The sequence below is a fragment of the Paroedura picta genome, chromosome 4 (genome assembly GCF_049243985.1).
Source record: "Paroedura picta isolate Pp20150507F chromosome 4, Ppicta_v3.0, whole genome shotgun sequence".
NCBI classification, from domain to species: Eukaryota; Metazoa; Chordata; class Lepidosauria; order Squamata; family Gekkonidae; genus Paroedura; species Paroedura picta.
Window position 1 is genome coordinate 82,841,550 of NC_135372.1, and position 15,201 is coordinate 82,856,750.

At 42.5% G+C, this 15,201-nt stretch overlaps 1 protein-coding gene across 1 annotated transcript in view; it reads left to right on the forward strand.

Moving 5' to 3' along the window:
• The window catches only part of FAF1 (Fas associated factor 1), a 236,228-nt gene that overhangs the window by 206,960 nt on the left and 14,067 nt on the right, over positions 1 to 15,201 (forward strand). Inside the window, exon 18 of the mRNA XM_077333794.1 lies at positions 2,532 to 2,747. Coding sequence (XP_077189909.1) covers positions 2,532 to 2,747 — 216 coding nt within the window. The remainder of the gene's footprint in view (positions 1 to 2,531; positions 2,748 to 15,201) is intronic.

A 15,201-nucleotide genomic window follows, 5' to 3' on the forward strand; every position in this document is an offset into this window, starting at 1 on the left:
GCGCCTGCCCACAGGTTGGGGATCGCTAATATAGAGGATAGAGCAGAATTGTTTTCTGTTGTCCCAGGGGGTTGGACCAGAACTAATGGATTGAAATTAATTCAAAAGAATTTTTGTCTAAACATCTGTCAGACGTTCTTGACATAGCAATTTCTCAGTGGAACATGCTTTCTCAGTGGGAGGGGGTCTCCTTCTTTGGAAGTTTTGAAGCAGAGGCTAGATAGCCATCTGACAGAAATGCTGATTCTGCAAACATAGGCAGATTGTGAGGGGGTGGGCAAAAGGGATTGTGTCGGTCCCTGGTTCTTATGGCCCTCTTAAGGCCCAGGGAAATGTCGATCACCACTTTAGGGTTGAGAGATTAATTTCCTCTAGGCAAGACTGGTCTGTTTTTTGGGGGGGATTCTGTTTTTTGGGGGGGCGGGAAGCATCTGGGCATAGAATTGGGGTCATTGTGGGTAGGCAGAAGTTGTGCTTTTCCTGCATTCTTCAGGAGATTGGACTGGATAACCCTGGAGGTACTTTCCAACCCTATGATTCTGAGATTCTATGTTCCTCAGTAAAGTGGAGGCATGCTGTGTTCAACCTGTGTTCCACCTTGTGTGGAAAAGCCATGGAAGTATACACAGAATCTGGGTGGGGTGTCTTGGTTCAGATCATTTTGATGTAAGTTTCAAGTCAAATCCAGATGTCTGTCTTTCTTATCTGCTCTGTTTTCTTAGTAATGGTCAAGAATTTTGCCTAGGAGGAGGTTACAGGTTTTCATAAATTAATTTATTTGTGTAAATATTTAATGGTTTTGATATTATGAATTAAAAAGCAATTTGGCACTCAACAATTATTCCCTCAATCAAATTTTCTTAAGCCCTTTCTGTTCCACAATTAAATTACCTATCACTACTGTGCAGTAAACTATAGGTTTAATAATGTGCTATAAAAGAAGGATTTATTTTAATTAGTTGTTTTGTGGGCTGTTATTAAGGAATGAATGGAGATGAATGTGTCAGTGAGATAAAAATCATGGAACTGTAATGAGGAAGAGAACTTCATCCTTCTGAAACAGAAGGACAGGAGAGAGACAGTGACCAAAGTCCTTCCCCAGAAGGGGACAGAATAAGAGTAGAAATCCAAGTTAGTAGAATGTACTGTACCATAAGACTGCAGGTGGAGGATCACATTTTTCATTATACCTTTTGTTAAAACCTCCTTGAAAACAAACAAACAAAAACAGCACAGGAGGTGAAATGGTTTTACTTGAACTGTGATATTTAGTAGGTTAGAAGCTACCTGTGGGTCTTCTGAACATTTCCCCCCAATGCAGCACCTGTTCCATGTTCCAGGAAAGTTGGGCAAGGCCATTTCACACTGAGGTTTATGGTTGACAGGTGGTAGGCCTTTTGGAACAGTTTCTCCTGGACAAACTGTAGGACAGGTAATCTGTTACCTACCTTGAGATAAGGACTTTGTGCTTTGGATGGAAGTAATGGGCTCAGCCCACTCCATTAACCCCCACTCTTCTCCACAACATCTACATTCTTATCCCAGAACCTGGGCAGATACAAAAAGAAGAGAAAGCTGAAAAAACACCACCATCATCATCATAGCCACCAGAAAAAGTATAGAATGCCCACATTTAGGGGATGGTTGTGATTTTATCCCCCTTTCCACAGTCATCCTACCATCCTCTGAAGTCCTTGGCAACCTCACTCTCTCAGGATTCTTGCTTGCTTGCCTGATGAACACACTGAAGAGAGTGCAGAAAACCAAGAGAGAAACCCTTCCCCTCACTACAGATACACAAGGGCTGGCTAAGGTTCAGTGGGTCTTCAACTAAGGCTTGTCCTAAAATTGTTACATGAAACCCTTCAACTAGAGATGCCAAGGCGTGTGGGGTCTGATGTATATTCAGGACTATTGAACTGGGGCCTTCCAAGTGACATGGAGTATGTGTGTATGCCTGGCTGTTGAATTTCCAGATTGCTGCTCCTGAGGACAGAAGACTTAGGAACACCATGAGGGGAGTGTTAGTGCGCACTGAAGGGAGAAACTGGCAAAAATCATCCCACCCTTCCATTGATTCAATCCTATATATCCCAGTTTTATATATGAAGTTTTTTTCTCGTGGGAGCAGGGAAGCAAGGACCCTGCAGTCCAGCCTGGTAGCCTGATAGCACCATTATCAGGGAGATGGGTTCCAGTATGTCCTAAGGTACAGAAGTCCTTCCCTGGCCTTTAAACCCAAGTACGTGTATAAGAATGTCTGGTACAACCTAAGTACCCAGAGGGAGCTACAAGATAAAGATCAGACATTATTAACAAGAGGCTGCTTTTCCTTTTCCTGACATGAGTTCAGACTACTGGGAGGTTCAAAAGCCTTGGAGAGAATGCCTGTCTGACTACAGAATCCAAGACATCAACTTAAAATGAATCAGATGATAATCTTTGCAAATACATCAATTACATAATACGAATAAAACAAAAATAACTGCATTCTACAGCTGAAGCTGAAACTAATTTTTTCCTCTCTTCAGGCTATTAGGCTATCCCTAGAACAGTCTTTGCCTCCAGAGCCAAAAGAGGAGAGCCCAGAATCAGTCAGTAAGCTGCGCATCCGGACACCCAGTGGAGAGTTCTTTGAGCGACGTTTCCTAGCCAACAGCAAACTACAGGTCGTTTTTGATTTTGTAGCTTCCAAGGGATATCCATGGGATGAATTCAAGCTCCTAGGGACTTTCCCCAGAAGAGATGTAAGTAAATTAATGTTCTTTGGCATACATTCTTTTTATTTATCAAATAATGGGTGATTTACCTCAGTTGTCATAAGTACTCCAAATGTATAACAGTTACACTTCTTTGTGACATGATATCTGATGATGACATGATATATTCTAATGCCCTATCTGATGACATGATATATTCTACTGTGATGATCATGATATGGTACAGGATTAATGCTTTTTCCTGTGCTGTTAAGGATCCATCGTCTTAACTGAATCCTTCCCAAGCATAAGGATAGAGATGGGTAACAGTTTTTTTCATTCTATCAAGGGTGGATTGGGAAAGTAAAAAAGGCTGAGTGGGAAGGGACCACATCCTCTCCATGGCCCCCACCCCCAGAGGGGAAAGGCTGACTATAGGACTGTCCCAGGTGAGGTGAGGAATCTCACATCTTGTGTGAAGTTGGCTAGGGTAAGGCCAGACTGGTCTCATTTGTGGCTGCAGAAATTAGGATACAGTAAGTAGACTAGCACAAATGGCTACCATGGTCTTTTGCTTATATTTCTGCTTGCTTAAGAGTTCTAACACAATCAAAATTTTTGTACTGGATCCAGCACAATAGATGTTGAGAATGAATAAAGCTGCGGAGGTGCCACTTAATAAACAGAAAGATTGTGCCTGAAGAAAAATAATAGGCAACTTGCATGACATTATGAGGATGTCAACTAGCCTGCCTCAACAAGAATTATTTTGTGTGAATTTGCTTTTGTAGAAATAACTTTGTACAAAAGTTTTTGTAGAAAAATTCTCTCTTTTTTGATAGGTCCATGAACTAATTTTGGCTATTCTATCTGAACTTCCTATGTACTTGTATGGCACATATGTGCATCCACCCAGCTATGTAGTACATCTTGAATTAAAATATTCTGGTATCTCATATTTTTTTTCCATATAGTGATAAAATTCCCAAGATAGATGCTTAGTTTACTGTCCCCATTTTACTCTTCTATAGATCACTGAGCATCTACTATGTTCTCTTAAGAATGCATCCTCTATCTCAGCTGATCCAGGGGTCTGGGCTTGGGTATCACCAATATGCCATCACACCCAGCTATACCTCCTAAGAGACAGACAGATTCCCTCCCTGAAACATTTGCCAGATGTTTGGAAGCAGTGATGGTCTGGTTCAAGCAGACACCTGAAATACAACCCTTCCAAGACAGGGGTTCTGTGGCTAGGTAGGAAAGGACCAGATGAGGAAACATGACTGCCCAGCCTAGACGGTGTCCATCTGCTAGGAATTTGGATGTGATTTTTGATATCTCGTTTTTGATGAAGGCACAGATCACTAGGGTAGCTCAGCTGGCATTCTTCCATATTTGTTCATTATTTATTATAGTGCACAATTAAAAACAGAATAAAAACCTCATAAAAACTATACAGAACTAACAGCACATAAGACCAAACGCGTTTTGGCCCTACTGGGTCGTCCTCAGTGGTCAGAACTGTGATAATACACTCTATATAAAATATCTATATTAAATATCTATAGCTTTTTTTCTGACGCACATGAATTATATAATAGCGAAGAATGGTAACCCTAGGCATATATCTCCAAAAAGGATAAAATTTATATATATTGATTGGAGCCATAATTTACAAATCCTATTCAACCACTCAACTACACTTTATAAAGAGTTTAATATAGATATTTTATATAGAGTGTATTATGACAGTTCTGACCACTGAGGAAGACCCAGTAGGGTTGAAACACATTTGGTCTTATGTGCTGTTAGTTCTGTATAGTTTTTATGACGTTTTTATTCTGTTTTTAATTGTGCACTATAATAAATAATTAACAAGTTTTATATTATTTTATTGTACAGCTCAACTTCTGAGTTCCTACCTGTTAAGGTTGGGTTGTGTTCCTTTTTTAGTTTGGGTTTTGCATTCTTCCATATTTGCCAGGCAAAGCTACTAATGCCCTATCTGGCCATGGATTACCTGGCCACAGTGTCCCATGTGACCATTACCTCTAGACCAGACTTCTGTAACTCACTCTATGTGGGCCTACTAGGACTCTGATCCAGAAATTGCAACTAGTCCAGAATGCAGCAGCACAAGTCCTCATGAGAACACTTTAGAGTAGCGATCCCCAACCTGTGGGCCGCGAACCATATGTGGTCCGTCGACTAACTGGAGGTGGGCCCCGAAGGACGCCTTCTACCCCCTCCCGGCCCTTTACTTCATCCATGATCCGGCAGGCGCACATGGGACTATCTCGTTGCAGAGAAACAAGCTCAGGGTTCCCATTGATTTGACATTGTCATGAGTTAAAATTTCCATGAAAATAAAATGTTCCTTATGTTCATTGTTGCAGCGTGTCTGAATCTTATTTTGAAGGGATGTTTAAACATTACCATAGCGACCAGAGTCAGGGAGTGTTAGGGCAGTGGGCCTCAGTAAAATTGTCAAGCGTTGAGTGGTTCCCGGTGATAAAAAGGTTGGGGACCACTGCTTTAGAGGGCTCATATTTGGTTAGCTTTGAGGCAACTGCACTGACTTCCCATTGAATTCCAGATCAATTTCAAAGTGCTGGCTTTAACCTTTAAGGCGGTTCGTGGTCTGGGCCGAAGGTATCTGAAGGACCGCTTAGGTCATCATACCTCCCATAAGGTGTTATGCTCTGCTAATTTGAACGAGCTGGTGATCCCTGGCCCAAGAGAGGTATGTTTGGTCTCAACCAGGACCAGAGCCTTTTTAGCCATTGTACCCTTACCTGGTACAATGAACTCCTGGAAGAGCTGAGGGCCCTGTGTGGGCTGACTCAGTTCCTCATGATCTGCAAAACAGAGCTCGTTTTCCATGCCGATGAATGAACAACAAAAATACCAACTGACCTCCCCCCTCTATGAATACACCCTCCCTGAAACCAAAAAGTAGTTACAAAAAAAACACTGAGAGATTGATACTGGGCTAACCAACTCGTTTGTTTGATTTTAATGGCTTTTAATTTTTAATTTATATATTTAATGTCCTGAACATAATCGTGTTTTATGAATTAAGGTTTATTGTTTTATGGAATATATATGCTGGGAGAGTCAAAAAGAAATCTCACAATAAATAAATTAAATAAAATCTAGAGGCATTTTTGCACTGTGATTTTCTGAACTATCTAGCTTCTGGATTTGCATTCATTTGAAAGAATAAACTCCAACTGCAAGTAAACCTAGCATCTGTTATTTTGTAGGAAATACAGAAATCCGTTGAAAGAAAAATACGACGACTGTAAATTCCAGTTCCTGTAATGATTTATGCTCATTGGGAAAATTTATGCATACTATATAATTTTTAAAAATCTTTTTTCAGAATGTTGCATTTAGGGTTTTGTTTTTAAGTGAGACACAATTCCAGTTCTCTCATCAACTCTTTTAATATATTTCTGAGAAACAAAGACGGGAAGATACATTCCTGCTCTTCCTATCCTTGGACCTCTATCCCAGCTAAGGAGCCATCCAAAACTGATGGGTGGCAAAACTGATGGGTGGCAGAACTCTGCACTGTACTTGATCTGTATTCTTATATGCTTCCTTTTCCTTCAAAATCTTTCTATAGCATTTCTCTGACAGGAGAAAGTAAAATAACAACAATATTTTATTTTTATATCCTGCACTTTCCAATTAGCTAAAGGTGGTAACAACAGAATAAAATACACAAAATTATATACTATACATAGGATTGGGCGCTTTGGTGTCTGAAGCAGCCGTTCCCGCCCAAAGCAGCCAGCGCTGCCGGGGGGGAGGCATGGGGGCTGGTGCGCCAGTCGGTGCACACACGCAGGTGCAGAACTCTGCGCCTGTGCACCAACCGGCGCACCAGCACCTATGCCTCCCCCTCCCCACGCTGTGGCACTGGCTGCTTTGGGCGGGAACGGCTGCTTCGGACGCTGAAGCGCCCAACCCTAATTATACATAAATAAAATAATATATACATTTAAGTTAAAATTATATTAAAAGCCACCTCCTTAAATACCTTACAGAGGGAGGGGAGCAAATTTACATTGGGTAGCTTGATATTTTGTGAGTGGGGTCCTTAGGCAGGGAGGCCAGTTTTTCCTTGATGTAAATTTCCTGGCCTCAACTATAAGCCTAGTGGAACACCTGTGTCTAACAGGTCCTCTGGAACTGTTGAAGTTCCTGGAAGGTCCTGATCTCACCAAGAAGAGTACTCCACCAGGCTGGGGCAAGGGCCGAAAAAGCTGCAGTCCTGGTTGAGGCCACTTTTACTTCTTTCAGGCTGGGGAATCTGAACAAGTTCTGGTCACTTGATCTTAATGCTCTTTGGGCTGTATAGCAGAAGAAGCGGTCCATAGATACAGGGTTAGCCCTGCATAAGCTTTGAATGTAAGGATCAAAACCTTGAATTTGATTTGCTCTCCAATTTGGAACCAGTGCAGCTGGCTATTACTGGATAAATCAGACTTCTGTATTTCTTTTATATGAGAATCTGTAATCTTGCAGCGCAGCTGTCTAATTAAGTCCTGAATACCATTTTTCTAGTTTGGATGAGGGTGATCTACTATCATAATGTATCATCAGATAGTTCCTTTTAATTACAAGGTTAAGGGGGCTTCTTCTGCAATACTCTGAATCTTTCTTGCAAGATACTGAGGTTTTTAACTTTGACAAGCTTTCCTAGGGAGCTGAGGACACTCCAGGACTAATCTTATAAGACGGTGTTTGATTAAAGAGTTGTAAATGTTAACCATTTCTTAAGCATGATGAAACACCTGGTTGCTGGTAAACTGCCTTATGCAGCTGAGTTTCCAATCAATTCTGTAGCATCACTGTGCATCTATTTATTATCTTATATCAATTTTAGATCTCACTGCTTCCTTAGGTCTTGCGATTGGCAGCTGTGTTTTAAATCAGGGTAAAATGTATAAATATAACAACTCTCACTGAGGCCAATGATTTTTGGTATATAAGCAAGCCCCTGATTATATAAAGTCTAGAAGAAAGAGACTGAACCTGACATCTGTAATAGTACTACAGACCACTGGTCCATCTAGCCCAAATACTATCCAGTAGCAGGTCTCCAGAATTGGCAGCTTTTCCAACAAGGTCCTTCCAGACATTAGCTGCCTGGCACTTTTACTTACTTATTTTTATTTATTCAATTTGTTAACCGCCACTCTGGGCTCCCCTGCTCGTGGTGGTTTACAAACAACAAAAAACATAAAATACTGGTGGAAGAGCTCTGTCTTGTAGGCTCCTTGGAACTATGTCAGCTCTGACAGGGCCCTTAGCTCTTCTGGGAACTAATTCCACCAGGTAGGGGCCAGGACCAAAAAGGCTTCATGCAGGTCAGGGCTCACCAGCTTATTAGTTCCCACAGAGCAAAGTGCTTTGCAGGGGGAATGAGAAGATAGACGGTCCCTCAGATATGTTGGGCCCAGACTGCAAATGGCTTTGAAGATCAATACCAGAACCTTGCTAAGGTTTGAACCTGGGGCATTGTACCTGCTAGGCAGATCTTCTGCCACTGTGCCACAATTTCTCCCTGTAGCTATCCCTACTCTATTTTTCCCATTCACCAATTCTGAAGCATCAAACTTACTTGTAACAAATGCCTTTTTCCAGGTTGTGCTTTTCTGTCCTCAGTGTGCCTTGTGTAGTTGGCCTAAGCAAACTCACAAGATAACCAATTTGCAACATCTTTAACCGCTCCTGCGGAGCAGATTAAATAAAAGGATAAGGGCTACGGGGAGGAGTTAGGGCGGGCCTTGCTCCTGATTGGGCCCTCCGAGTGTCCATCCAGGGCCAATACGCCAATGGAGAGTCACGCAAAGCGTGGCTCCCCATTGGCTGCTTGGCCCGGCCTCACCTGGCCCGGCCGGGGACTCGCAGCGCAGACAGAGCAGCCAGCCCGCACAGTAAGTCCTCTGGCCTGGGTTCTTCTCCACCTAGGGAAAGGAGCTCCTTTCCCGCCCCGGGTCCCTTACCACTGGGGGTGGCCGTGGTAGGTGGGGGCCTTCTCCTGGCCCCAGGAATAGCCTCGCCACATCACAGACGTGGTGAGGCTGTTCCTGGGGCTGGGAGAAGGCCCCAGGACGTTGCCAGGTGGGTGGGTGGTGGCCTTCTCCCGGGCCCGGGACCAGCCTCGCCGCATCGCAGACGCGGAGAGGCTGCTCCTGGGTCCGGGAGAAGGCCCTGGGATGCTGCCGGGTAAGTGGGTGGGCGGTCTTCTCCTGGCCTAGCGCCCACTTTATTTAAATATAAAATGGGCTTAAATTCTAGTACTTAGTATATTACAGACTGCTTTGGGTAGAGCTAAAATTAATTGTCCCTTGTAAAGATATAAGTCACTTTTCTTTTTCTAGTTTCTGTTTATTGCTCCTTGAAAATTTCCATATCTAAATAAGAGAGGCACTCTACAAAAAGGAAGTATTTATGCTTGTTGCATTTGTTTTATAAATGTTCTTAAAACAGTAAAAGAAAAAGTTGCATAATTCAGAGTAGTTGGCTCTTGCAGACAGTCTAAAGTGCCAGTGAGGGAATCCCATTATCCGCTAATTAGGTGTACCCACATCTAAGCATGTAATCTCATTTTCAGTGGAACCAAAGTGGGGGGAAAGCCATTCAGCAATGGCTGCCATGTTATGGATCTTCCACTTTCCAGGAAGCAATTTGAAATAAAAGTTTTGCATTAACATAATGATGTTCTCTAACTCTAACAGTATGCATGCAGTCTCAGAATAATGCTATCACCTCCTATAATAATACTTTTTAAATGTAGGCTTGATATTTTCTCCAGGATGTTGCCTTTGTTTTCTCCTTTTAAAAACAAGAGCATTCCAGTAAGGTAGATTGGACATTCCTTTGGTACTGCAGAACTAAATATACTATGGAATAAAGTGTAGCCTTAAAGCTGTATGGATCTGTTGTACAGATTGAACTATAGCTTGCAAATTTCTCATACCCCTATTGTCACCCCAGTTTAATTCTGATTCTATAGTAGCATTCTGGTATATCAAAAAGAAAGTATCTGGTCATGCTTATCAAACACAGGAAATGAAGATAATCACACCAAAAGAAGATACAGAACAAATTTAGAGTCCAGTGGCATCTTTAAGACCAACAAAGAGTTTTTGTGTGCACACACATGGCCTCAAGTACAATGTCCTTTAGCATTGCCTGGTAGTATGTGAATGGATTTGGCTTCCATCTTCACAAGGCATAATACTCTGATGCAGCTGCAGTTGTAATGCCAACTGGCAGAGTAGAATGTTATTTGAAAATAGCATTTAATGCTATGCCAAATATTTGAGGCAATCATTTTCGACATGAATAAGGAGATTTTAAATGCAGCCAAAACATCCACAGAACTTACCATTTTGCTCCTGTTTGCTGCCCCTTCTGGCAGTGGTTTTAGTGCCATGCTTTATATAAAGTGTGTATTCTGTTGGCTGAGTGCTATAAGTCAATCAGGGATCATGCACCCAGAGTTATAATGGTATTTTCCACATGGAGGCAGTTATGTGCAGTTTTCCAGCTGTTACCACAGCTACCAGTACAGTACTGCAGCAATGGGGCTTCCACGTGGCACATAGTTTACCTCTCCAGTCTCTTGGAAGTGGTCATTCCCCACCACCCTCACCATCAGGGTTTTTTTCTCTAAAACTAATTTGGCAGTTGAAAAACAGTATAACTTTGTATTGATATGTATAACAGGTTCCCAATTTTCATTTTTTACAGATTCTCTAGCCGCTTTCTTTGAAGAGATATGCTTTTCTCCTTCTAGCTCTGTAACAAAAAGGGTTAGAGATTTACATTAAAAAAAGGAAATCTGGCAGTTCAGATGACCTGTTAACATATTGTAATAACATACTGCTATAAGGATAATCAGGTTGCCAGTTAAGAAAATGGTTACTATAATGGAGTAAACTGGGAAAAGCCAAACTTGCCCACTCATATGGCAGCCACCCAGGCTTTGTTACAATCTTTCCCAAAACTGGTGAACAAAGCAGCTTTAGGAAAGATCAGGGAAATGTCAGGGAAACCCCAGGAGGCAAACAAGTGAACCACAATGCTGCAGAAGCAGCAAAAAATCTTTCAACAATATAAAATACAGGGCATATAACCTATGGGAAAATTGTGAACATCATGGTACCACATAGCCACAAATAAATGTGTCAGGCCCAAGCTATTTCCCAAGGCCCTCCTCCTTTTGGAGAAATATTTTGGGGTGTGTTTTGGACTGCTGCACATCTTCACAATTTTTACCCTTCCTCCTTGTGCCTATGAAAATCTAGGTGGGATTCAAGACTTCGTCATATCGTGCTAGTGGTTATGTTGTCTGCCACTGTAGTAAAACTGAAAGCATTTGACCAATTGCATGAACAATATGCTTATGTGTTTCCTCTCCCCCCACAAAACAAATACCCAAAAGGTGCTTTGAAAGATATGAAAATGTTCACACACCCACAATAAGACCTCCAACTATTAAATCTGCCCTGTATTCAAGTGGAACTGGGCTGAGTAGCACGTGATATTTCATGTTATTTCTGTTGGGGGCTACAAGCCATTAATTTATCTTTATTACTAACGATAAAGCCTGTTGCAACCAGGAATGCAATGGGCACTAGCACCCAGGGGACACTGGCAGGCGCAGATCTCTCCTCCATCCCAGCAGAAACCATAGCAGGGCTCATTTGTAGCAGGGAAGCAGGGCACATTAGCAGTTTAGCAGGGTTCTCTGTCTCTCTCACTCAAGCTAGGTCCTACTGGAGGGAGGGCAGGAGCTGTAGGGGCAGGGCCAATCAGGGTGCAGGCAGCATTGCTGACCGCACCCTGATTGGCCCTATTCCAGCTTGGACACCCCGGACATGTTCCACCCCCAGGCTGTTTCACAAATATTAAGAGGAACAATGGATATGGATGGTGTTATATAGATAATAACTATAGATATTCAGTGTACCAAAAAGAGAATTAAGATTAGTCTCCTTGTCATAAAAATCCTGTCTTAAGTTATCAAAAGCTGCTGATATTTTTTGGACACAGTGGCTTGCGTCCAGTTGCATTCCAAAGATATAGGAGTACTTAAGTTTTCTTACTGGGTCAGCAGCTTCTACCGGTTCCTCCCCTTCCCATTGCACAGTTCCAGGAACAAAATGTCAGGGATTTAGTGGCCTGAAGTGGGAAGATGAAATTACCACTCTCTCTTAAGACATAAATGCTCATGCATCTTTGGAACCGCGTAGTTTAGATGCAAGCTAGTATTCTGTGTTAATGAATTGGTGTTTTAAGAGCAAAATATATGACAGAAATTCCAATAAAACATTTTCATCTCTCCAGTAAATATGAATTCATTAATTCTTATTTCTGTATTCCAGTCACTTACACAGTCATCCTTGGCTGCACAGTCAGTATGATAACCCTATTGTAAATACAAACATCTACAATAAAGTAAATACTAAGATTAACCTTTTCTAGAGATTACTTGTTTTTAAAACAGCGGTGACATCCCAAAGCCCTAAAGAACATGCAATGACTAGTTACAGGAACTATCTGACTGACTATACTGCCTTTCTGCAGTTGCAACATGGCCCAGGTAGTGTATCATACATATTTACTCATGGAAAAACAGATTAAAAACTATAATTGACAATGATTAGGGCTGCTGACTATCCTAGATTAAGGAAAAAATGACAACAGTTAATATCTGCATGGTGGGAGAGTTCAAACTGATCAAGGCAAACTATTCTTCTAATATTAGTAGTATGGGAGCTGATTTTAGCAAGATGGAGATTGAAAAACATGCCATATAGTTCAAAGGCAGCCTGCAATTTGAAGGTAGTATACAAATGTTAGAATTGAGCCATGGTGGTAAAAGAAGAATCTAAAACTAATTCCTTATTCTGCCAGTGCAACTAATATGAAGCAAGTGTGTAACGTATGTTATTTCCTCCTTGTACTTGAAACTGGATCCTTAGATGGATCCTTTGTGGTTCACAAAATGACTGTTGTCTGTGACAGCAGAGTTATGAAAGCAAATTATGAAGTAATGATAATGACTGTAAATACAGAACTCCCCATTTCTTTATCTCCAGCATCTTACTACCATTTTGCATAATGAATCAAATACTTTTGTATCAGTTTCCATATAGGAACAGATAATAATATATGTGTGTGTTGTTATTAGGGGAGGGTCATACTTGGTATTTAATGTAAAATATATGTCATAGGTTAAATGTGAATAATAATAAACAGTGAATAATAATAAACATTTAGACCCTGCCTCAGGTTGAGCCAGATACCTTTGTAGTTCCATCAATTCTTCTATTTGTTTAAAACATTTCTATGCTACCTTTCCATCCAGATAGGGGTTCCCCAAGGCAGTGAACTTCCAAATAATAAAACAGCATTTAAACGGTTTATATGATTTGATAAAAATGTGCAAACAAACATACACCTACTCATCTTCTCCAGTTATCTTTGGAGGCCCTACTTTGGGTATCTCTACCATTTGAGGCTAGATGGGTTACAACATGAGAAAGGTCCTTCTAAGTCAATGGTTCTCAACCTTTTCTTTGCCATGACCCCAACTTCGACGCCAAAGCCCAGTGGAGACCCAGCCAGAGGCACTGTCAGCTAGTGCTGCGGAGGCACTTTCACCACCCTCCCAGCCGTGGCCATAGGTAAACCCCCCCCCCGTACGCAGGAGGTGACTGGACAGGGGCCAGGGCCTTGCCCAGGGAAGGGGGCTGCTGCCACCACCGCCACGTCCACGTTGCTCACTGTCCTGCTCCGGGCCAGGCTTGGGCACGCGTCTTGCACGCTTGACTCACCACTTCTCTCCTTTCTCCTTTCTTTTAACTGCGGGGGGGGGGGGTGGTGGTCCATGGCAGCTCTGATGCAGAGCATGCAGGGCTTGCCGAACAGAGTCGGGCAGGATGGGGCAACCCATGGATCCAAAGTTTCCCCATCCTGCCCGACTCTGTCCGGCAAGCCCGGGCAGAGGCTGGGGGTGGCAGCAGCGGGTGGCAGCTGGCGGCCTCCACGCAGCTTTGATTGTTGTGCGCATGCATGTGCATGCCTCCCGCCACTCTTTTAGACCTGGCAAGAAAGCATGCGCACAACAATCAAAGCTGTGTGGAGGCAGCCATTGCCATGGCTCCACCGCTATGCCCACCTCTGCCAGCTGCCACCCACTGCTGCCGCCCACCTCCACTGCCACCCCCCATCTCTGCCCGCCACTGCTGCCACCACCTGCCGCTGCTGTGGCGGCAGGCAACCTGGCAAACCCCGGGGAAGGGGCCAGGCGACCCCTAGGTTGAGAACCACTGTTCTAAGTCATGGTGCCAAAACTCTGAAACTTCCTCTCCAAAGAGATTTGTTCTGTCTGTCTTTATTGTTGGGTGAGGACACAGGTGAGGACTATTTTGTTTTGTTTGATATATTACCAATAATTGGCTTTGGTATTATACATTTCTATGTTTGTGCATTTTCGCTGAATTATTTTATATATTATTTTAAATTAAATGTTTTACTGTTCAAATGTATTAAAGTTTTGATGTTCAGTGCCTTGGGGACCCTGTTTGGGTATAAAGGTAACATAGAAATGTTTAGATAAATAAAAAACTTTGGGGTGACATTATTCTTCTTCATTTGTTCTTTTTATGTTCTCCATGAACCTCAATCTAGCCCCAGAATATCTTATTCCACCCCTCCAGACCCTGCCCAAGGCAGCTTGCAAAGCAAAAATAATAAAAATAAAATATTAAACAATATTAATTAAAATCCAGCATTTAAAAGCTCCAGCCTATAATGAAAACATAGATAATAAAAACAGACCAGCTCAAGCGCCCATTATGCACGGAGTGGAAAGTCTGCATTCAGGGTGGAATGGCAGCGGCTAAAATCACCAATTATGCACGCTGCAGGCGGCAACCAGGTGCAGAGTCAACTTATGCCACCGAAAAAGCCTCATTAGCGAGATGCGGAAGAAAGTGGAGCTTCCTGGGACCATGGCGCAACCAGAAGCAGCTCCGGAGTATCTGCGTGCATAATCTCATACTCTGGGTTTTGCCGCCGTTGTGTTCCGTCCCGTGCATAATCGGTTTGCTTCGCTTCTTCCTCCTCCTCGTTCTCCATACCACCGTTTCAGCGGCCATGCATAATAGGCCAAGAACAGTTTCCAGGTTAAAATAGTATTAATTAAGCCTGAATAAATTAAAAACCTGAATGAACAGAAATGTTTCAGCCTGACACCTTTAACAAATTAGAATGCAACATGTGTGACAGAGGAATCTCAAGGGGAAGGGTGTTCCTCAAGCAAGGAACTGCTACTGAAGAAGCCTTGTCTGTGATGACCATCCTTTCTCACTTCTGAAGGTGAGGGTACTGAGTGCTGGGTTTGTGAGGCAGATCTTAACTGGAGGATTGAACAATGTGGGAGGAGGTGGTGCTTCAGATGCCCTAG